This window comes from Hetaerina americana, unplaced genomic scaffold (assembly GCF_022747635.1).
Source record: "Hetaerina americana unplaced genomic scaffold, ioHetAmer1.1.p SCAF_9, whole genome shotgun sequence".
NCBI classification, from domain to species: Eukaryota; Metazoa; Arthropoda; class Insecta; order Odonata; family Calopterygidae; genus Hetaerina; species Hetaerina americana.
Genome location: NW_027287538.1, coordinates 18,838,861 through 18,866,768, shown reverse-complemented (window position 1 = coordinate 18,866,768; position 27,908 = coordinate 18,838,861). Strand labels below are relative to the sequence as shown.

The window sequence follows — 27,908 nt, the reverse complement described above, 5'->3', positions numbered from 1 at the left end:
TACAGCGGACGGCTTAAGATAAGTTCTCAATACAAATATAGACTGTGAAGATGAGGGGTGAATCATTAAGATGTTGGTAAGCGTCGGTGACCTGTACTTGACACCAACATACCCACATGAAGAGGTCGTTTCCCCAAGACATGAAAATTGAAAGTTTCCATAATTCAAATGGCATGACTCTGTAATAGGTTTGTTATCTTCTACACCATAACTCTAGATGTTGAGACTTATATGCAAGTTATATTGCTCGTAATTTAAAATGACTCTTCATCCTGAAAGCAAAGAGACTTTTAGAAAAATGCTTCAGAAAAGTCTGAGAGGTTTTCAAGGGAGATTGAATTTGGCACCATGATATTTATTGTAGATCGGGTCGCCAGGGGTAAGGAAACGGCCGGGAAAGTTTTTTTAATGGAATAGTTCATTTTTTTATCGCAGGATAGGATAGGGCAGTTCATTTTGAGTAAAAATTATTAAGATACCAGTGCTCAAAATTTAATAGTCACGGAGATATTTTAGTAAAAACTTCCTCTTGGTCATTGCAGTGCAGTAGAAAGGGGCAAGAGATATCCTTGATCGTAAACAAGCAAATCCTTATTCGTTAACAAGCAAATCTCTCCTTTACCCCAAATTTGAACTCTGGAACAGGAAAGTTTCTTCCCGTGTTACTCGCTCGAAACGCACTTTTTTTATTTTTGCTCATCGTTCAAGATACCTCGTTGACTAGCTCATAGCAAGCATGCTTAACTCCCACATCACCCCAAATGTTTTGCATAGAATCATAGAGAAGAGAGGAGTGAAAATACCATTGTTCTTGCCATCCTTAAAGCGACATCGCAGGACGAACGCCTTTCTGTTGCCTCCCATCATTGTTCCTACACCTTCACCCCATTCCTAAGAAATGTTCAGTTGAAAGTATTCTCTAAAATCTTGATGAATATTACTAATCCGTCCCAACTGAAGTTTCTCGTCTTGTTCACTGGGACACACTCAGTTTCCTTCGCTATTATTATTCGAGTTATATCCTCTCCAAATTCTTCCTCGCTTTGACTTCACTATTCCTCAGATGATCAGTGAATCAGTAAGAATTATAAATTCCTGTGAATTTACCTGGTTAAACTTTTGCAAATGTAACATCTCATTAGAAAAATGAGTTAATAAAAAAGCAGTTTTTAAAACAGTTCAATGATTTGGGCTATTCAGGGAGAACGTTTTGTTTACGTATTTTTCTGAACGCCAAAGGAATAAGATCATGGTAATCATTATAAGAAGGATTAAATAAGAAAAATTTAAATTTTGTAATTTTTTAAAGGTTTTATAGACTATGGTACCCATCCTCTAAATTTTTAGGGAGGATGTTTCATTCCCGTTTACTTTTTATCGCTTTCCTATTTCGCGCCAGGGCTATTGATACCGATGTTTCCCAATATCTCCGAAGGTGGCAAACTTGGCGGTAATTGATGGAGCGCTTTTAAGCCATCTGATACAGAAGTTAGAACTACGAAGTCCTCAAAAGCCTTATTTTTGTTATGCGCACAGGGTATTGTTATTTATGGTGCCGACTCATTTCAATTCTTAAGTTCTTCTAGAATTTACTTTTATGATTTTTTTTTTATTTTAACTGCTCTCTATGAACTTTTGAAGATGTCTGTAGAAAGCGAGAAGGACGAGATTGACCTTTAACTAACAAAGGCATATCTCGTGGCGATGGCTGGTAAAAATTTGAAGTGAATTGAAAATGTCAATTTTAGAATTTGACGCTATGATTTCTGGACGGAAGTAATTCAGCAATTTTAGGACTCATCCTGTGGTATGTCTTCATAAACTATTACATTAAATATGCTTGGTCTGAGAATGATCTCAAAATTAAGATTGCATCTACTTCGCATATTACAATACATTTCACTTGCGATCACAAATGTATCAGTACCTTATAATTGAGTGTATTAAAGCTATAAACAGCACCTTTTTCCACACTAGTAATAACAAAATGGTTGGGAGAAGCAAGACAGTATCGTTTAAGGGGCAAGACTACAAACAGTTGAGAGACAAAAACGGGGAACTTGGGACTCTATTTACCGATCCTATTTTCCCTCCTACCCTTTTGAGTGTATTTAGAAATAAGTCTCCCATCGGCAACATTGTCTGGAAAAGACCTCAGGTGAAATAATGAAAATAATTTGGCAAAAATACATCGCTTAAAAATCCCTAATAAGTTAATAACAGCGTTTTTTTCAGGAGGTATGTGAAGAACCAACAATGCTCGTAGAAAATGCACATTTAAACATCATTCCAGGAAAAATTGGGAAACCTTGGTTTGTCACCGCTTGTTACGCTCTATCCAACGCTCAGGAGTTATGGAACAAGGTATAATCACAATACCAATTGTTGATAGACAGCAATGAATGATCAGATTTGTATCCCTGCATCTATGCTTTGTGTACAGTAATACTCCCGCATTTTCATGAGTATGGTATGCAATGAATCGCTGCTCATCATAGCTTTAAAGTATGAAAATAAATCACTGGTATTTTTTTGTCATTTACTACATGATGAAAAGTAGTTTCTAGATTAGAAAATAAGGAACAATGGAAAGATTACATAGGTAATGCTTCCATTTGTTTTGCTCTTGTAAGCATTAGGCCTGTTCTGCGAGGTTCATAACGCTGCAAATGTATGGAATCCGTTTGTTGGCACTTAATATTTCTGCAGTATTATTTCAATTGGAGCCACTCATTGAACAAGAATCTGTGGTTCTCTTGTGATTTACGTTTGAAATGCAATAATTTTTTGACTTTAAATTTTCTGAATTTTATCTATGTGGCAGTTTCTTGGACATGATTTCAGTCTGCATTTCATCAAATCAACATTTTGATGACTTATGCTGCTCATTTAGTCATGATAAATTTGATCGTAATATTCAGTTAAATGTTTTAGCATTTGTGATATTAATTTTAATGTGAATTTGGATACTATGTTGTCCGCAACAACTTTTAATAGTTAAAATGACGTACACATATATAGCCTGCCATTGTAAATATACTGTACACAAGTTTGATGGAGACAAAGTTGTTCTTCCTCAGTCAAGTAAATCATATTATGTTATGGAAAGACATAAGATATTTTGGAATAGATTTTGATAATTGCTCCTTGAAAAGAAAGTTCATTGTATTTATTTAAAATAAGTCAATGCTAACATTCACCTCTCCATGGTGAAGAGGGGCCAGTAATCGCCCAAAATACCATAGTATTGTTTTTGTATGTGAGCAAATGCTGGGACATAAGTATCTCCCAGGATAAATGGACCTCCCTCTTACTAAGAGGGAAGATGAGCAGGTGAAGCAGTGGGCAACTCTTATGCCCTGAAGTTGGGAAACTACCTTCAAAAGACAGATAAACTGAAAGGTCAGTAGCATAGAATGGAAACAGGAGACTTCTTCAATGAAGATCTAAATGATATCCCCAGTATCAGCAGTTCATATTGATATTTTGTTTAAGTAAAATATTTTGTAGATGAAATAGTCTCCAGTTGAGATCTCTGTGTAGAGATTTCTGAAAAATGCTACACCCGTGAAGCAGGACCATAAAAAGAAATTTGGAACTTGGAATGTGAATAAGACCTTACTTATAAGCAGAAAGTTAGGAAACTTAAAAATTGGTATATTAAAGATTTGATGCTCAAGGAGCAGGTGTGTGATTAACTCAAGCGGGAGACTTCTAGGGTGGATAATATGAAATAATTCACTCTGGTGCAGTAGACTGTAAACTGAGGTATGGAGGGTAGGCATAAGGCATTGGGAATAAAATGGGAGAGTACTTGCAATACTGTGAATGAATATTTCTAGTCAGGATTAACACCAATCTAAACGAGACCTTAATGCACTAGTCGGAAAAAATGACAGGCTTGTAGAATTTTCCACAAACTGGTGTCATCAAATACCCTGTTTCAGTATTCTATTTTAAATAGATGCACATGAAAAACTCCTGGCTCAAGTAGATAACATACTACTATGAGAGAGCAAGTTAAGAGACAAGAGAAGCTTCTACTCTTGAGCAGACATCAGTTGTAACAATAATGAAGTTCTAATTAGAACTAACAATAATAAGATGATTATGACAGTTAGTTATTCATCTTGGATGGCATGAACTGTTTTGTTCGGGGAATTGAAAAGGAAACCAGGGAAGCAACATGGATGGAAAACTGCCATCAACCAGCTTATCGAGTGTTAACCTAAGACAAAGAAGTTAATATGTGATCTGAAGAAATAATTATGCTTTTGCACTAGTTTCCAGTGGTGCCGAATTTCCAATGTCATAATGATAGTATTTTGGAATCAGTGGCACATTTTAAAGTGAAGAAAATGACTCACTGTCTCTCATGAAACTGATGATTGTTGTGAAAGCACTGGGGTGTTGTTTTATTATTTTACTGTCACAGATTCATATGAAATTTTTCCAGGATTATTTGAGTAGTGCATGCAGTTACTTCTTTCTATTCATGTGGTGCATGTTTCTTGCAGGTCATTCCAAACTACCGCAGTCAAACTTGGGAAGAGAAGGATGATACGTCAGAGAACAAGGGGGCAAAATACTGTGGCATTTTCCATTTCCATTTTTGGCGCTTTGGAAAATGGGTTGATGTCGTGGTCGATGATCTTCTACCAGCGCTTTCAGTTGCTCCGACAGCTCCTGGATCCCCATCATCCTCACAAGAGCCTCCAGATAGTGGGGAGCCTGCTGCACTGCTGTGCACCTGTAGCAGTCGACCAAATGAGTTCTGGATTTCTCTTGTTGAAAAGGCATATGCCAAGTAAGTAGTCTTAAAAACCAAGAACAAAACCATAGGCTTAAGTGGTGGTGGACATAATTGTCACCATATCTATTCAAGAGTAACCTTGGTACTCAAAATAAATATGAGTATACACTACTATAACAATTTAATTGATATTATACATTACTCATGTACCAATTCTGTTTAGAGTAGCACACCATTCTCTTTGGGGTAAGCAAGTCAAAGTCTAATTTAAAATTATTTCAGGTCTCTTTCAACTCTATCATTCTTTCACCTCTTGTCACTCTCATCCATTGTTTAATGAATGCATTTTTGTCCCTAATATTCCTTGTCTTGAGAATCTCTTCAATCACATTCGCCAATGGCTTTCTTGGTGAATACCCTTCCTCTCTCTCTCTCAACCACACCCTACCAATTTAGCCTACTCCTTTCATGTCTGTCACTGGTGCATCCTATTCCCTTTCTTTCATAACCCATTCATTCCTCCCTCCCTCTTTTCTAATGTCACCACAAATATTCTTTGATGTACCCTGTACTCATTTTGCCCAAATAAAGACCACTATCTATCTATCTATCTATCTACTCACTGCATTTATTCAACAGTTATGCTTAAGGCATACACAAGTTTATCTTCCATACATTACTGATGTGAGGAGAAGTGTACATATTTCAACACCAGGAGTACTGGGCACTGTCAATTGATGATGGTATTCAATTTTTGAAGTTCTTCAATTATATTACTACTGATCATTGATATCCATATTATTCTAACTTTTAACATTTTTATTATTTCATTTGGAAAATAATACCGTACTTGGCAGTTAATAAGATGCACCTGTATTTCCAAAATTATGCATCTATTATGCATCATACTATATATGTGATGTTTCACGCTCCGTGGATTAACATTCGGTGCTGAATGTTGTTATTTCAACCCCAGATGGTCCCTATCACCTATTTTGACTCCATTATGTGTAGATCATTATATTAGCCTATATGTAGTACAGGGTGCAGCAACATGACTTCCTTTTTTGATAGTGTTTTGCATTTAAAATAGGGAAGTTATGTTGCCGCCTCCCGTATATAGTATTCATTATTCAATCAAAGAATTTTGTAGCGGGATTGTTATTATTAATCACATGGCTACTATGTGATGTGAATATCATGTTGCTCACTTCTACGATGTCAAAGTAGGTGTGAGCAAGACATCGAATGGACTTAATCATATTTGATCACAGCTGATCATCAATAAACAATTAGCCAAATAGCAATTGCTCTTCATTCTGAGACTGGCATCTAATTGGTTTCTTAGGAATCTAAGAACTAAAGAGAACTATAAGTTAAGTTGGTGAGGTGTCGTGCTCTTGCATGGGCTGTTAAAACTTTTTTTCTTGTGTTCGCCCTACTGAAATGAAGGTGCATTTTATATGCCATCAAGCGCGATAATCTTTTCCTGAATGCAGTGCTTAAATTTGAGCCTGATTATGGGTATGATGATAATTTTTTCCAAAAGATGGTCATTACCATAATATCCACACAATATGTGCTACTTTTTTTGATTACTAAATGTGATGTCCCTAATCACTTGCCTTCTACAATTATGTCCATGCTCTTATTCTGGAACAGACTGCTTGGTTCATATGAGGCTCTTGAAGTGGGTACACTGAAGGATGTTCTTGTGGACTTCACGGGTGGTGTATCTGAGGAAATATCTTTGAGTGAAGAATCCACTGTCGAGGAGAAGAACCAACTTTTCCGAACTCTAAACCATGAGATCCAACAGCACTCCATTGTTTGCTGTACGGTGAGTCCTCTTGCCTATTAAAATATTTTCACTGCTTATGTTAAAAAGTTGTCAAATGTTTATTTTTCAAAGACTTTGTTTTACCAAGAAGGCTTTGTTTTTCAAATGAATGTACATATAATCCTTGGGGTCAAATGAAATTTCTGACATTAAAATAATATTCATATTCCAAAGGACACTTCAGTTGGCAAAATATGATGCATATAGGTTAATAACTTAATTACCTATGTATTTCACAGACTATATATATATACATTTACAGTTATCAGGATTTTTCAACTTAATGTAGTTGTGAATTAGTCATATGAAGAGTTTTGTGGGGAAAAACTGTTACACATAAACTCTGGATATGGTGCTGTTTCTGGCAAGCCAAGTAAAAAGTGAAGCCACTGAGTGTTGTAAATATGGGGAATTGATTTTTTAGTATGAATGTTCTTGTTAAATATGAAATAATTGAAATTCTTCATGTGCTTTTGAATGTGGAGTACTGGTTAGGTTACTGTGATTTAGGGACTTCGTGATTTATCCTGAGAGAGTGTAGATATTATGGGATAAAACCCAGCGGGCTAGAAACCACCTAGAGCTGGGCACATTAGATTGGTTTTTTGGAGTACGTATTGTGTTATACACAAAAAATGAGATCAATCTTAAAAAAATGCATATTTGACGTGTTGAGTTGTAAAAAAATTTAATTTTTTTGAAAAATTTTGAGAACATCCATAAATAAAATTTTCGTTCAACTTTTTTGAAACAATTCTAGCTATTTTTTATGAAATCTAATTTTAATGGAGCCACCTGCAATACAATTTCTTCTGTACATCGAAATAGATATATAAGATAATGTCTGTTTGAATGAAAAAACAGCAGTTTTATAGATCTCAGTATTGGTGGGTAAGTTTCTGGAAAACCTGGAAAAAGTAGGGATATGACCTTGTCCAGGAAAAATGTGGACAATGAGAGTAAATTTAGAATTTTTTAAGGCCTATCATCAAATTTTGAAGTAAATTCAAAACGTATTATATTTGAAAACAGCTAAACATTTATGAGGTTTTATATGAGAAAAATAACTTGCACTGACCCTCCATTTTAAGTACAGCATCACTGAAACTTGTATGATATTTTTTATCATTTACAAACTTTTTTTTTGTATGGAGTAAAAAATTAAAGGCTATATTTCTTGAATTGCCCTAGTGAATATAGTGATAGTTATATTTGATAAGGCCCATCTATTCAAATGAGGCTGGATGGAATGATGTAGCTTAAGGCTGAAAATTAAATGCATTAATTTCGTTTTGTTGATAAATTTTATTAAATGAAAAAGTAGTCTTATATCTCTTTAGTATCACAAATAAATATTTGTTATTCATTAATTATAGATTAGGTAAATTAAAAATCATATGCCTTCATATTTTATCATAAGGTTAGAAGATTTTGAGAAATGAGTATGGAAAATTATTAAAATATAATAACATGCTTGATTCATTTTGATAAATGATATAATTGTATTGAATGTTGTCAAGATAAATACTAAAATATGTAAACCTACAAAACATAAATTCTTTGATGAGATGAAGGAAGTAAGTTAGATGAAGAGAAAGATTAATGCCAAAGTGTTAATTATGGTGGGAGATAAGAGAAAGTAGCCAGGTGAAATCCAAAGAAGACATAATTAGAGGGTGGGTTAAATAATGAGGGCTAGTGGGATGGTTAAGTTCATGATAGAATGGAGGCTGTCGGGTAAGCAGGGTAAAGGAAAGAAGAGAATAAGATGCATTAGGCAGCGTGAAGGAAGGTTAAAGGCATGAAGAACTAAAGAAGGAAAGACAAAGCAAAGTTCATGCGATATATGACAAATAGTTTTTTGGAACCATCAAAAACCATCTTAATCATTTAGATTAACTTTGATACTTAAATATTTGTTTAGTCTTGAAATGACGAGTCGAATGTCGAGGTTTAAATTCTTGTTAGAATGCCCCAAAAAATGTTATTTCCCTCATTTTTTTGTATTCATGTTCCAAATGGTATCTTGATGATTAATTGGTTTTATGTGGATGTCAGTTAGAATGCTGTTGCACCAATGAGAGCTGATTCCTGAAGTTTTATTTCAATAAAATGTTTCCGGGAAGAAGGGTCTGGTTCAATGTACAATGATTACAGTTTGTGACTATTCAAACGATTAACAAGGCAGCAGAGGAGTTATTTCTTTTTCTTCTTGGAGAATTAAATGTTTCCTTGGCCTCAGTGCAATCAAGTACATCAATGCACAGGACATGGAAAGGATATGACAACCTATGCTCATGTAGAAAGTGTATGAATGCCACCACGAATCATTTATTCCGGATAAAATCCAACCAAGCCCTAAAGCGAAGTCTTCTATAAACACTAGCGCTTCATGTAAAATGGGAGCCTTTGGGCCATAGGGTAAACCACCCAACTCGATGAAAACTCCACTCACAGACACAATTGCCAGGCCAAAGCGAAGGGCCAGCTTGCTTGGCACAAGATAGGGAGGACCTTCTCGGCGCAGCAGCCATAGGGTAACCACAATGATGTGTGCAGCACAGATGCCCGCTGTTGGCTTGGGGAAGTAATTGAAGGCAGTTCCAAGGGAGACGGCCCTTGCGATGAGTAGCAGTAACCAATGGGCAAAGGAGACGCACAACCCAATGGCATCATCACGCTCCATGCCATACAGTTCACTTGCCTTCTTGGTGGTTCGCGTCGGCAGGGCTGGGAAAGCCCCCTGCATTGGTGTTAGAGGGAGAGGATTCTCACGGTTGCTCTGGACTGATTGGCGGAATGGCTTGAACTGTGGCGGCCATGCTACAATAGAGATATTAGTGTTACAAGGAGAGGACTTAAGAATTCAAAAAGACATTCATAAAACACTGCAGCCATTGCCCTGAAATGAGAGACAGTTAAGGCTAAGACTTCGTGGAATTCCATTTATGATGATTGAAAAGACATGCAATATACAGAATTTGCATTCCACAGGAAATTGTATTTATTCTTTGACTAGATTCACTACACTCTAGCATCTTCAGGAATATAAATTCTTATGTTCCGCAAAAAATATATTTATTTTTCTGCTAGTTTCATTACAGTGTAACATATTCGGCAATTTTGATTTCTGGATTTGTTGCATCATGCCATAGCATATTCAGGAATGAAGATTTCAGAAGGTGCTGTAGAGTAATTAAACTAGTTGAAGAAAAAATATAATTTCCCATCCAATACAAAGGCTGTACATTGTTTTACTTTCCAATAATATTCAACCTGAAGGCTAATTTCATGCCTGAGTAAGAGTAGAGCTCACCAAAACCCTAGTGCACATGAAAATTCATGTTCAGTGCTTGGACCCATTAGGTGATAAAGGCTACAAATTATTATTGAACAAAGCTGTCAACCATGGCAATAGGAAATGGTGAATGACATTATTACTCATCCTTGAACTAAGCCCAAAGACGTTCACATAAATGTAAGGAAGCAAGATTTGTTCTCTGCACCAACAGAAGTTTTGCAGAAAGTTGATGTGTGCAGAAAACTGTACTGCTTGGATTTTTTATGGCTTTTTCAAAAGGCATAAACAATCATTTTGAACACAAGACTCTGGTCAATAGCATTCATTAGGCTACAATGCCATCTGGAAATATTTATTGAAAGATATTTTATATTCTGACCCTGGCAATGTCTCCACTCTACTGAAGCTTATTCAAAGAAACTAGTGTCACTAATTTCCAACCAAAGCCAAACCACAGTCTTCCACTGGAAGCTTGGTTTGATTTCTTAGAGAAGTGTTCACATGTTCTTGAGTCCTATAGAATGTGAAATTGACACATTTAGGACTGAGGAGCCACTTATAGTTTCTCAGTGAGATCTGATGTCCAGAAATTTCTATGACTTGTGTCTAGCTGTGAATAACCAAAGGTATTGCACTGTGTTTGACCCGGAATCATCTGGTCGACAGGTGACCATGCTTGATGCTATGTTTACAGAACTAATGAAATATATTAGGTTAAGATCCCTTTGCACATTCTTTTATTTATTGGGCATGACTGCAGTAATGAATCGATATCAATGTACTTTTAGAGATTAGCTTGGTTTTCTTATGATTAAATTTCATTCCTTTCACATTAACCTGATAAAGTGCTCAATAATGACGGAACTTTCTCTGTTACTGTCTGATCAACTGTAGCCTCATGATCTGTAGATCTAATAGGCTAAATCACTTTGCTGGTCACTTTTATGCCTAGAGGAACTCCTCCTCACAATGCCTCCCTTAACATTTCTATGGCACATAAGTCAGAAAGCATGCTCTAATGGACAACCTTATCTTACTCTCTTGCTTATCACTGTCCATACCTGTTCCCATTCCTTTTCCCTCAGTTGTCTGCTTCACGTACATGGAATGTGGTGGTGCACATTTAGTACACAGGGAAATGTGTATCTTACTTAAACTCACCAAATAATGTGCTCCTGAAACTTTGTTCACGAGACACCCGTACCGAGTTCACGGTAGTGCTGACCGAGTCACAGAAAATGTCTCGAAAGCCACCTGGGATGCGTGGGGGTCGTGTTCTAGGTGGTGGAGGAGCAGGTTCATTTGGCACTGGGCGGTAGAAGCCTTGGTATGTCCCCATTTTCTCGGAATCTGGAATCTCTTGAGGATGTCTCAAGATCACTTTTAATGATGACGGAGAGCTGGGTGGAGATGATTTTGCCGCAGAATGTTCATATCTTTGTTTCTTCAACTTTTGAGGGGGTGTGGATAGAATAAAAAATATTAATTTTCCAAACTTGTTTTATAAATAGGCATGATGATAAGCTTCAAGGAAACATCACAGGCGTATAATATGTTATTGAACTTTTTCATAATTTAATTTATTACTATATGATTTAATACTGCTGTCATGCATCAAGTGATGAATAAACATCAGTTATGCTTTTGACTATCAAACAGGTTTAGTCATAACATGGTGATGAGGATTCTGAACTATATGGAGTAGTTTGTGCTAGGGTTGAACAATTGCAGTTATATGAAGAAAGTTTGGCTGAGTATTTCGTGGTTTTGGATTTGTTATATGGAAAATGCACTCTCAGGAAAGAAACAAGCTGTATTGTTATCGTCAATTAGAAAAGAGATGTGCTGGAACTTTAGGATCCTGTTTGAACCTAAAAAGTTTTGAAATGTACCTTGGAGGAAATCACTGATGAGTCACATTACGTAATACTTCCATAATCCTAATCTAATCTTGGTGAATTCCAAAGAAACTGTGGGAGATTCCGCAACAGTAACTTTTAACAGAGTCATCCGCTAATGTGCAATTCAATGCAACAATTTCAGAGTGTATAAATCATTCGCCTTGACTGGGATGTTTAAGAGGATGCCTCAATAGCTCAATTGGCTATAGCACTCGACTGGATAAGTAGGGATCAGGGTTCGGATCCCAGTAAAGGTGAATGATTTTTACACTCTGAAATTGTTGAATTGTTGCATTGATTTTGGTGATTTTATCCATAAATATCCTTTCCAGACATGGATTCCCTGCTTTTCCATTTGACACTGTGGTTGTCTTAATACTGCCAAACTCAAATTGATATGATTCACTAGGCATAATTAATTGCTTCAGGCTTTATTGTTCCATGAATAAAAACATAAAAATAAAATGTTGTAATTCCATGAAGGAAATATGCTCATACATGCAATTTAACGCTTCAATTTTTAAAGTATATTTTCTATATGGAAGTACAAAGTTTTATTTTGATACTAACGACATCTACCATGTGTGAATATGATTATAAGATGAATAAAGTATATTATTATTATTCATAAATCATTCACCATGGGAATGTTTTTTTTTGTTTTCTCACTAACTATGTTTTCACATAATGTATATTATGATGGACAGGCGGAAAATATTATAGCTATCTGTGTGGTGGTATTTTTCCAAAATATATGGACAATATGGCCATTTATAAATGCTGTGATTATTTTGGCTCAGCTATTTGGGCTTTATTTTAAATTTAGCTTAGTCATATTTTTGTCAAACTTAATTTTCATTTATGATGATGCCACAATGCATTAATGATTCTGTGCAGAAACATAAAGTGACTGTTACAATAATGTAGTAATAAATACTGTAATAATATATATGTTCTATAAATAGAAATTACCACATGCTACTCATCATTAAGTGGATAACAAAACTGGAAGTTACAGTAAAATCCTTTAATTACACTTTTCTAGGGTCCCATGAAAAAAGTGTAAAATCTGCAAAAAGGAGAATTTTCACTGTTGCATGCTTACTATTTACTGTAACCATTGTCTTAACACATGATTATCTTAGCTACTTTGCTGTTCGACTGATGCAAATATTTGTCTGACTTAAAAATTTTGTGAAGAAAATAAAATTATTTTTAAATTATTGTATTTTTAACGTAATAAAACAAGTTTCAGTAATTTTTATCATTCAGGTTCCCATCACTATTTCAACTGTGGTATTGAGGCAGTACCAATGATCCCAGTTGTCAATCATCAGTTCTTGCTTTTTCACTGTTCATCATGTTTGGAACAAGTCATTTTCATTGCTCATAATTTGAACTTATGTACATTATGTGTGAGTTTTCAGGTGTTATTAAAATGTAGAAATTACGTAGTTTACTCCTTGTCAGGCAATGTATTCATTTAATTGCACGAATCTTTTCTTAGAAGACTGAGATTATGAGTTCAGGTTGCTCACATTTCTGTCTCTAATAGCACCCTGTACTGCCCCACCATATTCAAATTCTTCAAATTTTGAACGTGAGTAACTGTTTTAGAATTTGAAATTTTTTTAATCCAGCCCATAGTGATGAAAAAGCAGGAAGACTGAAAATGAAATCGTGTAAATATGGGGTTCTGCACATTTTGGGAAAATAGGAAATTGTATGGGGCATGAGAAAAATGCTATAAATTGCAGGAAAATATAATTTCCATTGATGCATATATGAGGTTTGACTTCATTTGGTTGGGAAAAGTCTTTCAATAGGGAAATGGAAATAATTATGGATTACAGATTTAAATAATTCAATTCGCATGCCATGAAAATGCATAACCTATATTGTTATGTAACAATTGTGTCTATTTATCATTGAAAAACCTTTGGATTAATTCTTATTGATTAGGAAACATTCTTACCATGATTAAGATTTAAGACTCCATGAGGTCTGTTCAAAAAGTATCACAAATTTCGAATTGTCGCGGGTTACGCATATTTGATTTTTGATTTTTTTGTGGCATTTTATGTTGGTACGTATGACTCTCACTTATGCCAAAAAGTTTGACCATTTTGAATGTCTTTTAATAGTTGATAGCTGTTTTATTGCTTGGACGTGTTTTGGCTTGCCTTCGATTTTTGCCTGTTCCAAAAAATGGATCAATGAATCTTTATAAAATTTTATGTGAAAAACAAAATTAAATGCACTGATGCATTCCGAATGTTGACTGTGGCATATGGAGTAGCTACCTTGGACTGAAGCAGCGTTTATCGGCGGTACAAAATGTTCTCAGCGGGCTGGGAAGATGTGAACGACAAAGAGCGTGCCGCAGCACGTCAGCAACAGATGAAAACATTGATGAAGTGTAGAAAATAGTATGGGCCAATCGTCGAATCACCATTAGAGAAGTTGCTGAGGACTTAAACATATCGATTGGCTCGTGCCATTTAATTTTTACCAATGATTTGGGCATGACATGGGTCGTCATGAAATTTGTACTAAAATTGCTGAATTTCGACCTATAACAGCAACTCATTAACATTGCTAATGACTCTGTCCATGACGACTCAAATTTGCTCCAGAGGGTCATAACTGGTGACAAATCATGGGTTTATGGCTATGATGGGGAAACTAAAGCTCAATCATCCCAATGGAAGCTGCAGCATGAGCCAAGACCGAAAAAAGCACGCCAAGTTCGGTCGAATGTAAAAGTTTTGCTTACAGTTTTCTTCAATTGTAGGGGTATGGTGCATCATGAGTTCTTTTCACAGGCAATAATAAATAAGGAATATTACCTGCACGTTATGTGCAATTTGCACAAAGCAATCCGCCACAAACACCCAGATTTGTGGAAGAACAAATATTAGCTTTTGCACCATGACAACGCCCCTGCTCACACATCATTACTTGTACGTGAATTTTTGGCCAAAAACAACACACTAATGATGCCGCAGCCACCGTATTCCCCAGATCTGGCCCACAGTGACATTTTTTTGTTCCCGAAACTGAAGAGGCCCATGAAAGGGTGATGCTACAGTACGATTGATGAGATAAAGATTGCATCGAAGGAGGAGCTGAACAAGATCACAAAAAATGATTTTTTGAAGTGCTTAGAGGATTGGAAAAACATTGGCACAAGTGTATAATATCTAATAGGGATAACTTTGAAGGGGACAAAATAGATATTCATGAAAAAATAAATAATATTTGAAAAAACACTAAAAAGTGGCGATACTTTTTGAACAGACCTTGTATTTAAGGAAAAATAATTGCCTAGGAAGGCACGCAAGCTTTTAGGTTTAGCTGAAGTGACTTCTCATTTTCCCAAAAAAATCTCACCTTTTCATCATCTGTTTCGCTGCATTCAACTGGAGCCTTGGGGAGGGAATCCTTTTCTGAATCCCCTGTTTCGTCTTTAAGTTCCTCTACAGCTTCATGCACAGTTTCCTTCATAGGTTCATCCACAGTTTCCTTCATAGGTTCATCCACAGTTTCCTTCATAGGTTCATCCACAGTTTCCTTCATAGGTTCATCCACAGTTTCCTTCATAGGTTCATCCTCAGTTTCCTTCATATGTTCATCCACAATTTCCTTCATATGTTCATCCACAGTTTCCTTCATAGGGTATTCCACTTTTTCCACTGTAGTGATATTCCCCTTTTCTTCTTCTTCCCCTCCTGGAAGTTTACCCTGGAACCCATCATCTTTCCTCACCTTCTCCCGCTTTGTTTTCCCTCTCCAAGGGAAGTCTCTGTCAATTAGATGCTGACTTTCAAAGTGTTGATAATAAGCTGCTGTCATCGACAGATACACAAGCGAGAAGATGATGCTGGCAGCCTCGACCCTATCTGAAAACAGATTATCAAAAATTGTCATTTTATGCATTTCAACCAGATCTTTGGTGATTTTTTTCCTTTGAATTATACTCATTAGTAATGTATTTTCTTCAGCTTTGTTAAATCTCCTGGTTGTAATAATGAGGCTGTTGAATTGTAAGCAGTTGGATTTCTTAAGCCATTAGAATTCTGGTTGAAGTTCAGGGAAAATACATTTTGCAGAAATTTCTGGGCACCAACGAGAGCAGGTGGGGACAGTTTACCTACGAGTATGTGTCTTGGTTTTGGACCAAGATGGTCAAAGTTGTAGGGAGATAGGAAGAAAAATTAGTTTAAGCAAAGATGCTTTTCGATGGAGGATGGATTTTATGACAGGGGTACTACCAGCTCAAGTAAGGATCTTAAGAAAAGATGAGTGAAAACTTTGATATGGAGAATGGTTTTGTATTGCACTGAAATTTGGTTGTTGAGGCAAAATGATAGGCATGGATTGGAGGCTTTTAAGATGAGGGTAAGAAGAAGGGTGGAAAAAGTTAAAATGGGATGGAATGTAAAACAAAGTGCCAGGCTTGGTGGGTTAGGAGAGAGGGTTGTTGAGATAATCCAAAGGAGAAAATGTGGATGAATAGCATTTCCACTGGGGATGAGAATCTTGAAGAATACTGTGATATATAGAGGTGAATATTGGGCAGGCAGATTAGTGGAGGCAAAGTTGAGGAATGTTGGGTGAAATGAAGGTAGATAGAATCTATGTGCAATTGAAAATGGTAATTTTTACTTTAGGGTGGCAAGTTGTGTCTTTTTCTGTGAGATTTAGAATTGTATTGGTAGTCAGTTTGTGTTCATCGAAAACCTATCTTCATTGATAATATTGCCATAATAATTGTCATATTTTACAGAGAATGATTACATATAGATATATATCACACCAGTGTAACATTTAACTGCAGTATTAAGTATATTACCAAGTGCATTTTAGAATGTGCCATAGAGAGTTTATCTGCACATTGGTAACTCCAGAAATATTCCTTAAAGCATTGTGCACCATTAAAAACCCTGAAAAAGAAAATTATAAAGACCACCATGTAAAGTGGTGTATACTAGGTCAACTGCAGCTTTGTGGCATCGTGTATTGCATAGTTATCCAAAGCTCTAAAAAAAAGAGCATAACAGACCGCAAAAATTGATAATTCAAGTCTGTGTGAGGTTATGGATTACAATTTCCTACAATATCATACTGATTTTAAAACACTCAAGTAATAGCAGAACAGAGCTGATATTCCCTCCAGCTGCTTAAGGAGGCAGTCTAGACAATGAAAACGCGCAACGATTTCTTTTAAGTTGTTTTTTTCCCAATAATTGGGAGCATGTCTTGAATTGCTGCTGCTGATGTATTACAAATCAACAAAATTGGTACCAACTATGTATTACACAGTAAGATAACTTTTTGGCTTAAAATTAAGTTTTTTGCACAATAAACTATATTAATAAAAAAATATGATCACTCTGTATTGAACAGCCCTTGCAGCTATTTTGAAATTGTAGATTAAGTGGTAATTTTTATTAGCTTCAAAAAGATTCCTCAATTATTTCTAAATCATATCATCGTGTTTGAGTGCTGTTGTGTTATTTCTTAAAAAAATAGTAGCATGTCCAAACTTGTCACACTTACATGTTTCATACGCAAAGTCTACATCGTACAGACCAGCTAGGATGATGACTATATTAAGGAATGCATTGGGGAGTGAAAATAGGAATGCTCGTAGGAAGAGGTAGAGTTCAGTCGAGGAGGGATCAATGGAGTAATTGAGTGCCTCTTCCACCTCCTCTCCTCTTGGGCCCCATTTGTGCTCAGTATTTCTTGGCTTGTTTGCACCCTCGCCATCTGACACTGTCCCTTGGCGGTGGAAGATCAGCATCGCATCAATGGCCCAGAATATTCTGATGGTCAACCTTGAAAATATATGGGAGAGAGTTTAGGCATTTTTATTATGAGTAAACCTGTCCTAAAGTTGAGTAGTGTAGATTAAGAGAATTATTTACAAATTGAAAGAAAAAAAACGTCTGTTTTAGCCTACACTCTTCTCCTTAGTATCAATGGCATACCAATTTGATTGATATGATACGTTGATTTGTACAGGATCCTAATCCACGGCTTAAAACAGCTGAAGGCAGAGAGATGCAGAATCTCTAGAAGTTGATGGCTGTCTTCAAAAACCTCTGATGAAAGGGTGACCTTTCCATTTTAGGGTAGGAATGGAAATTTAGGTAAATTACTTATTTGGGTCGGTAACCAACAGCTGAGTTCATCTGCACAATTAGGGATAGGTGGGTAATTCAGTAGTGGTAGGATGTTCAGGGAGTGAAGGAAGTGTGGAGGGAAACCCAGTATCGGCCTACTCCTAATGAGAGACACCCATGTCTCATCCAATTAATGGTGTACCCTTTTTGAAGTGCAAAGGCAATGATCTCTGCTGTCAGTCGCCTCCCCCTAATAACTACTACTACTATGACAAGTTAGATAGGTACAAAGGAACAACTACCATTAAACTGGAGAAGGTTTAGTGTTAATTTGAGTGTATAATGCTACAATACTTGAAAATTGATACATAAGTGTGCAGTAGGAAATGCATGCAGCAACTGCATCATTGGAAGTGCATTCATTTGAATCCATTTTTGCTTATATATTCTTTCATGGTGGGTTGCGGTAGTCCAGTGGGTAGAGCGTTGGACTGCTGACCAGAGGGTCCCGGGTTCGATTCCCGGGCAAGGCACTCTGGGCACCTGCAGCTCCACCCAAGCTAAAGTGATTTTTCGGGTACCAGGTCTTCCTGGGAAACCATAACCGGCACAGGCAGGGAAAGGAACTGGCCCCCCTACCCTGATGTGTGAATTTTCACACGCCGTATAGGGCTTAGTACTGGGTGAACTCTGCCGTCTGCCTACCAAACCGACCTTTGGGTTGATTACTGTGTTTATGGTTTTTTTATTCTTTCATGCATTGCATTAGAAAGGTATCACAGGTTATATCTCAAGAATAAGTTAATATCTAGAGGCCAGAAGAGAATATGAAAATGTCTCTGTAAAAGTTTTGATGTTAAGCCATTTTTAAGTCGAGTTACCACTGTAAAATTATTCTAAATCTTATCATATGATAAATATTGTTTCTCAGTCCCATTATTTCATTGTAAAAACATATGAAATTCTTAAAAGAAGATATTATTACAGTAGTTTCAATTTGCGTGAAAGATATCACTCTTGGAATCATTTCAACAGATTTGTAGTTATTTAAGTGTTTTTAATTGGTAATTTCCATAGTTGGATAAATTGAAAGAAGTCAGTGATTTTTTTTTAATTCTTATGATATGAAAACAATTATGGCTACCGCTATGGACAGTAAAGGATTCTTGACTTCAGTTGACCTCTTGAACAAGCTACAGGAGGTCGATTTTGATATTTAAAAAGGATAGAAGTTACTGTTATTCACAACAATTTTTGTTGTTAATTGGACACCATTTTCCGGTATGTGAACTCGCAATTATAAGAAAGTTATCCTTCACACTATCCTAGAAAAAATACTTGACACAGAGACATACCGTGCTAGTTTTAGCAAGATACACCCCTTCACTGATTTAGATTAATATACCTGTAAATGGTCCACACTGGAAATGCTAATGAAACAAGGATAGTGAAAGCCACCTTCCGGGCAAATCCATCATCCTTTGATCCACGAATCAGTATGGCTGTCGCTGTGACCAAGGCAGGGAGGAAAATTAGAAATATGATAATTCCCATGAGGAAGAAAACTTTGGCCCGTGTGATAAGGCACCAGCAGAATGCAATGCTGGTTGCCAACTCGAATGTGAACACGACCAAGTGAATGAGGGGTGGGAAGAGAAAGTAAAGGGTTATCCTGTGGGTGGGCTGGAGGGGCACCGTGAGGACCGTTTGTGGGATTAATGTGTGAGTCATGTTGGTCACGTTAGCGCAATACTGTCCTTGTCACTCCGCACACTACATTTGTTTAGACCAGGAAGAGTCTCTCCTCCCTTCTTGGACGTCCAAGAAGAAATTCTCGGGTCTGAACTACTGATGGGGAAAAAATTTTGGTGGTCATCCAGCTGCAAACATTGTCACATGGTTCACTTTTTTTATAATTTTCAATCTCAGCATTGGTGGTTAAAAAAAGACAGCACCACAGTACTCTCTGTGTCTTTAAAAATGTTCGTTTTGAAAATTGTTCTCATAAAACAAAATGTGTTCCAAAATAAGATCAACCATTCTGTTGTGTTATGCTTCCATGGGAAATGTCTGAAATTTCTGAAACAGAGAAAGAAAAAATGTTAGAGAAATATCCATGAAAAAGCTTGCCCATCGTAGAAAATACGAAAATATTGAGCTAACATTTACGGGAATATAGATAAAAATTTGTGCTCTAATAGCTGATTTTCATTAGTACTTGTTGATTTTTAACAACTTAGTTTCATGTTTCATCATGTATGGTGCAATGTTATGAATTTTTTTTTAATTTCATTAAATTTATTTCCAATGATGCAGCACAAAAATACAAATTTAAACTGTTAACTGAGATTTATATTACATATTTTTTGATTTTTACCACGTATATTTCATTGCTAGTTTTTACTGTTATTATTCATTATTTCATTAGCTCTCTCTGAGTTAAAATTCTGCAATTCATCTTTGACCAAAAACTATTATGAACTTCAATTTATGGAATTATCTTTATTACTATCAAAAATTTAATTTTAAGTTATTTTGTTCAATGAGAAATATGTATGGCCATGAATCAGAGTGGTAAAACCAAGAGCAAAAGGCTGTCTCATCGAGTCTACTTTATTTTAACTAAACTTGAATTGATTTATAATTATGAAACAGATATGAGAATATACAACATACCTTCACGTGAATTTAGGGATATCAGATTCAAAAGTAAATCAAGTCAAATATTGACATTTTAAAAATAACTTAATTATTTCTGATGAATTGCAATAAACATATACGTGTATATCAAAAGATTTTTCAAAAATGATTGAAATAAAAGATGACCCAGGATATACCTATAAATTATGGTAAAATAACTGTGGAAAGATGTCAATGGTTAGTTCAAATAACTGGATCTTACCATTCAATGCAGTAATGTCTGTATTAAATCACTTCTATTGGTGCCACAGAGTTGATGCAATTGATATGATATTACTTGACTTACTTTTTTTTTCTCAGGTATGTATCAGATGTCAGATAAAGAAATATCAGCTCAATATAATGAGACATTGATCATTCAAAATTAATAAATTTATTTTCAATTGAAAGTTTTACTGTATTGTCCTGTCACTTGCTTTTAAAATATTTCTAATTCTAATCTTTTAGGCAGATTGTACGGATTTAAATCATTCTATTTATTATCATTTTAATTCAGAATAATTTTGAGATATTTCTTAGGACTAGGTGATTCAATAGAAAAACAAATCACCTGATGTTAATATTATGCTAATTCAGTAAAGGGAGCATCATTTCTCATTGATAATAACCTATATGACATATCCCTAATATAGCAGTTATGTTTCCAAAGCACCAGTAAGGTTTGGCTCCCCATAAAGCTTCTTGGATGCATTTTAATCTCTAGCAGAAACTGATTATATATTCTGTACTTAAATTTATAGTTAACATTTGAAATAACTTATGCTTGCTTACCAGAAAATGATTTTTTTTTAGCTGTCACATAAGAAGAGGCAATGCTTTTGGCTTATCTGTCTTCCCCTTTTTTCTTGCTGTGCAAACATTTTTTACTTATCTCACTCTCTCCCACCCATTTTTGTACTTTGTCACTGACTATCTCCACTGTTGACCTAGCTTTGAGATAAGCCTCAAACTGTACCGAACACCTACCTTTTCCCTCTTCCCACACTATCCATTTCCAAATTGGTAGGTGTGGTTCTTTTATATTTTATCTTCGTGGGCCATAATGCTCCTTTTTTGACTAAGCTACCTTCTTTTGTATCTGAGAGCATTCCACCATTGTCCTAAAAGAAGAGTGAGTAAGGTGTCATGGAGGAGAAATGGAAGAAATTTAATGGGAATGAATAATTAATAAATGTGATTGACCACCCTGAGAAAAAAAGTCTAGTGATTTGAGAAACGTCAGACGAGCTGTTTTTATTTCAGTGCATCCTCCATTGCAACTCATATATTGTGACCCACTCGTCCTGCAACTGTTGCCTGCGGCCAAACTAGAATCGGTTTGTGTTGAGTGTAACATAAGTGTAAATGACAAACACTCGATACAAGTCAATCCCAGAAATTTCTTGGATGGCACAAGTCATACGTGTCTTGTTGTGAGAATGACTCCTTTCACCTATTTCCCCCTGGCCTAGTACAATGGCTGCTTAAGTCCCTTGCGTGTGTTGGTGTGCTGAATTGTTTACTAGATCTTAGAGCTGACGATTCAGGCTTGATTACGAGGGAAGGCTGAATTTTTTTATAGTCTGTTTATGTGAATCTGCTCATGAATTGTTTCATTCTGTATCTGTCGTACGAAAGAACATTAATGCACAGAATCATCTCTGTTATTAGGATATTAAACTGGACTCATTATAGTGGTTTTCATAAATTGTAGGCTAATTCTAACCCCAGGTTTGACCTTATACCCCTTTTCCATCACTCACTTGATTGAATGCAGGATGCAAATGCAAATCTACAAACTGGCTCTAGGCTGTTTAACCCTTAATAATCCTTCCTGGTTGGTACTTATGAGTATAGCCTGGATGCATCCACGATGATTGATAAGAATAACTTTCACCATAAATCCTCACATTTTCTCATAAATCCTAGATTTGATCAAATTATATCAAGTGGTTGGTAACGTCAGATTTAGAAATAGCATTTGGATAACTGCATATATTTTTGGTTCACAAAGACAGCTGTTGTTCTACAATTTACTTTTCTACTGAACCTGGTGCTGCCAGAACATGATCATTTCCTGTACCTTTTACTTATCCTTAATGTTGCCTGCATGATTGTGATTTCTTCTGTTAAAGCAACTTTTCATCTCTTGGTGACAAGAAGCTCCCACTGTGCAGTTTGTGGAATAAGCATGTGTACTTATATGGCTATACTAATCAGGAGCACATCAACCATAAGGCCACTTAAATTAGTTTGTTTAAACTGGTACAAAATGAATAAGAAAAAGATTTTCATGGAACTCATAGATGGTGGACTTTTCAGAATAATCTTTTTCTTTTAGTTTCTCAGCGAAGAGACAGAAACCTGGTATGTGTGTGTGTGTTAAAACTTTACGAAAAATATTTACGCCTTTATTCCAACTTGCACTAAACTCATTGGTCACAAAAGCTTTGTAAAATTGCATTGTTGAAATTTTTCTATAGGTGGATAAGGATGATGAGGCAGACAGTGAAGTTACTCGTTCTGAAGTGGGATTGGTGCACGGCCGAATGTATATTGTGACAGAATCCAAGAGGATACATTTAACAGACACCAAACTCAGTACCCTCCTAAAGTAAGTCATTTCTCTGCTTTATTATCTTAATTACCAAAGTGATCATAGGTTTTTAAGTATATATGTATGTATTATTTATGCTAGTGATCTATTTACTAAATTAATTAATGTGTGCCATGAGTATGACATATCTGGTATCAACATCTGGATTTCATTATGAAAAAAGTGATGCACTTCAAGATTTTTAATTATGAATTGATTTGTGTGTTGTTTTTATGCTATGTCTTGAGGACTGCTTCTAAGTTTGTCTTTTGGCATCCTATCTTGAAATCATAGCCTTTTTTCTCCTTAAGATGTTATGCCTAAATATCATGGTGGTTTATTCTCAATCTCATAATTGAGAGGTCTGAAATGGTATTGATCTTTATTTACAGAGGGAAGAGCAAAGTGGGAATGGTTCGTCTGAAGGATCCAGTGGAAATGGATCTGAGTAACATAGTCAACGAGTAAGTTTCTGTGACATCATCCTCATAATAGTTTATCTCTTATTTATTAAATAATAAATGCTCTGATATACCTCAAAGAAAATATATCTATTTTTAACATACAGGGTCCGTACATTAAGTATCATGACTGGTTCACTGTAGCCTCAATGGAGCGGGAGATGGGGGTCCAACCAATCGATTCGGGAGAGTTCCCCCACCACTCAGGCGCACTTTAGTTCAGTTGCCTTTGGGTGTGCATTGAGACAGGAGGTGGATTTTCATGACGTGTGATTGTATGTAGTGTCATCGCACCATCATGGAGCACACCGTCAAGCAACGCTACACTGTGAAGTTTTGTGTTAAACTTGGGAAATCCACGTCAGAGTCCCTTGAACTGATTAAACAGGCTTATGGGGATGATGCCTCAAGCTGCAAGTCGAAGACAAGTCAGATGACCGCTCAAACCGATGCTCAGGTGGCCAAAGTGAAAAAAGTTTAAGACTCTGACAGGCATTTAACCATCAACCTTATCAGTGAGGATACAGGCCTTTCAGTCGGAACCATCCACACTATTGTAACAGAGAATCTTGCGATGAGGAAAGTGTGCGCTGGTGCTGATAGTCTTGAGCGAGGAACAACAACTGTCGCTGGTGGAATTTTTGCAAGAAATTTTGGACTGCGTCCAGGAAGATGAAGATTTCTTGACATTGTAATTACCTCAAAGGATAGCTCAAAAGGAGCTCAAAGGATATCGGTTCGACTCTGTCGAGGCGGTTCGATAAAGGCTCGCAACAGTATTCTGGAAACTGACTTCTAGCGGGCTTTTGACGTGTGGCAGAGACACCGAACTAATTGTATTGATGCAAGAGGAATGTATTCTGAAGATTATTAAGTAATTGCAATGATAACTGCAATAAATTTTGATTTTTGGAACCAGTTCCGATACTTATTGTATGGACCCTGTAGATCACCTTACAGGGGCCCATCCCTAGTTACCAAACGTGGCCAAATTTAACAGTTCTCTGTCTTTTGGGTACTTGAATGAACAATACCCTTTTTGTATCTGTATAATATGTCTAAAGTCATTTTTATGTTCAATTTTGACACAAAGCATGCAGAAACTGCTGTTTTGATACCCTATATATTTATTATGTACTGTATTGGTTAGTGTGGAGGGCTACATGCTTGAATTATAAACCTATGGGCATGTGTATAATACCACGGGTATGTTCATTCCTCTACTGAATGGGTTTTGGGTTAACTCTGGTGATTCAGTGAATAATTATAATGGATTTATTTGACTAGAGATTTGGTGCGTATTCACATGTTCACAATTATTGGACACATCAGATAGAAACTTGCCAATTTTAGGAAATATACAATATATATATACATACATATGCATACATACCAATATACTTCTACATTTACATATTATTTGGTTAATTCCGAATTAATATGTAGTGACAATTCCAGAAATTCATTTACAGAACATAGAATATTATTTTTTAATAGGTTGAGCAGCTTTTTCTTTAAAACAGATACTTTTGTTTCATATTTGATTTCTTGGGAAAGTTTATTGAATAATCTTAAGCCCATTGCTTTGGGCCTAAGAGCAGTACTGTGTGTTCTGACAAATGGCTGGTGTAGGTCATTGCAGGTCCTTGTATAGTAACTATGATAATTGTGGTTGGACCTGTACTGAGAAATATTACCCTTTGCATGCAAGATGACATCACTATTAAAAATGGATAGAAGGACCTCTAAATTGACAGAATATCTAATATTTCTTATAAGGAAGCATAGGGAGCTTAACTTTGTATGTAATTTAAAAATGTCTTCCTCCCAAGACATGTTTCTATGCAGGATGATTCCCAGGATTTGGAATTTGAGGAATGCATGCACCTGCTGCAAATACTGAGATTGCAGCAGAAACTGTTTTTATTAGTGAAATAAATCATGCTATTTCAGCTGCTCTTTCTGTCAAACTGTCTACTGAGGGGGCTGACATAATAATATTTGTATTATTAGCATACAGTAATGGATCTATTCCCTTATCTGGTAGATTATTAATATAAATTAAAAATAAAATAGGACCAAGCACAGAACCCTGGGGAACACCCAGTGTTAGTTCTCTACCAGGAGAAACAAAGTTTGAGCCATTTCTAGAGAGCTCGACATGCTGATGCCCACTTCGATATGATTCAATCCATTTGTAGGATGTGCCTCTTCTACCATAACATTTCAGTTTGCACAAGAGTCGCTGATGATTCACTCTGTCAAAAGCTTTATTAGAATCAAAAAATAGAAAACTGGAGTGCAAGTCTGATGTGTTTTTTCATATGTGTTGCTAGTAAAAGAATGTATATGAAAACAATAAACCCATGTCAAAAATTCATTCAAATACATGTTAGTAAAAATTTTAAATGGACACAAACATTTTTTAAAACTTGAGATTTCACAAAAATATATTCTAAAAGAAACTATTAAATACTGTAAATATTTTTGGGTATTTTATGAACTGTCGCAGATTTTGTAAATTCACTGAATCATCACATAATGTTACATGTTTGATAAATTCATGCTGACTAGCTTTTAGAATTGCTGGTTTAAAATAAAAACTGATTTCTGATAAATCACCTGAGCTGTACTGTATTAGAGAAAATAAAGCAGAAGAGTGAGTGGTTTTGAAATATAACTTGATACATTTCCTATGGTACTTCTCCAAAATATTGAAATTGATGAATTTTTTTGCAAGACATTTTGGTGAGAAGGGGAAGTTTAAACCTGCTTTAAATTAATAAAGTTGTCATTCAATTTAGAATGGGGAATGCAGCAGAAGAAGGTGAAAGGGAAGAGGATGAAGATGTGCAGTCAGACAGTGGTGTGTATGTATACCCACCATCCAAACTGAGACATCTCTTCTCAAAATCACCCGAATGGTCCAGATTGACTGATAAACAGCTGACAAGACTGGGACTATACTGCCGCACTTCAAATGAATTTTGGTATATTTATAGTATTGTCCTTTTATTTATAATTATCACCGGTGTTGTCTAACTTATATGTGGAAGAAATGATTAATTAAAGATGCATGGGAAGAACTGGAGGTAGGAATAAAAGTCTCAGGGGAATTCATAAAATCAGTTAGGTTTGCTGATAACCAAGCCCTAATTTGTCAGTCAGCTGAAGGGTTGCAAGCATTGCTGAGTGAATTGGAAATTCAGTGCTATTCTCACTCCAGTTTGGAATGAGAATCAATATTAATAAAACAATGGTTATGTGATTTTCCAGAAAGAAAAAGGCTAAGCTAAACATTAAAATAGGAGGGCAAAAAATAGAGCGAGTAGAACAGTTTACTATCTCGGAAGTGTTTTGGACCAACATGGTCAAAGTAGTAGGGATGTAAGAAAACAAATGAGGAAGTATTAGGCATGGTGGGTAAGGAGAGGGGTTGGTTGGGAGAAATCCATAGGAGGCAGGGAAAATGGATGAAGGGTGTATTGATCGGCAGTGGGATGTTGAAGATTGTAACAGAGGGGAGAATGTTAGGCAAACGAGGAAATGGTAGGAACAGGATAAGGATGTTGGAGGGGATGAAGGAGGAAGGAAGTACTCATAGATGAAGAGGGACCTGAGTAGGTTGCTGGATTGTGTTTTCTCAGGAGTCGCAAAATATTTATGTGGTAGTTGTGTCCATCCAAAACCTACTTTATCCGGTATATTTCTGAATAATAATAAAAAGTTGCAACCTTATTCCAGTAGGATACTCAAAAGAAAAATGGTTTCTACTGTTTGCACCAAAATATAACACCCCGCCAACTTAAGTTAAACTTCCTTTTAGTTCTCACGCTTCAGAAAAGCCAAATAGATGACACAGTCTTTGATGTAGCTTTCAAAAACCTGTTCCCATACTCCTTAATGTAGATTAACACTCTTAGTTAAAATTAAATGATGTAGGTCTTTCCTCCTGTTGTCATATTAATTTGGGTAATTTTTTGAAAGGAAATAATTCCGCTCAGTAAGAAGAGGACGCACTGTTTTCTTATGATCATCTGCAATAAAGTATGATCCAGTTCATTTGATGTCTCACTCAAATACCTCTTTCAACATTGCAGAAGCTAGGAACATGATATTCACATCATATAATAATGATGAACCCAATCCTAACCAAGCATTCTTCAATTGAATAACAAGTACTATCTCATATATCAAGTATAATGAAGTCAAAATAAGTAGTACTGATCATCATACTGATGGGGTA

At 36.0% G+C, this 27,908-nt stretch overlaps 1 protein-coding gene across 1 annotated transcript in view; it reads left to right on the top strand.

Moving 5' to 3' along the window:
* The first annotated feature begins 1,987 nt into the window (after window positions 1-1,987).
* LOC139699014 (calpain-5-like) overlaps window positions 1,988-27,908 on the top strand; it is a 40,925-nt gene continuing 15,004 nt past the window's right edge. The window contains exons 1-7 of the mRNA XM_071598011.1: window positions 1,988-2,158; window positions 2,236-2,364; window positions 4,518-4,807; window positions 6,416-6,593; window positions 23,089-23,219; window positions 23,594-23,665; window positions 26,467-26,652. Coding sequence (XP_071454112.1) covers window positions 1,988-2,158; window positions 2,236-2,364; window positions 4,518-4,807; window positions 6,416-6,593; window positions 23,089-23,219; window positions 23,594-23,665; window positions 26,467-26,652 — 1,157 coding nt within the window. The remainder of the gene's footprint in view (window positions 2,159-2,235; window positions 2,365-4,517; window positions 4,808-6,415; window positions 6,594-23,088; window positions 23,220-23,593; window positions 23,666-26,466; window positions 26,653-27,908) is intronic.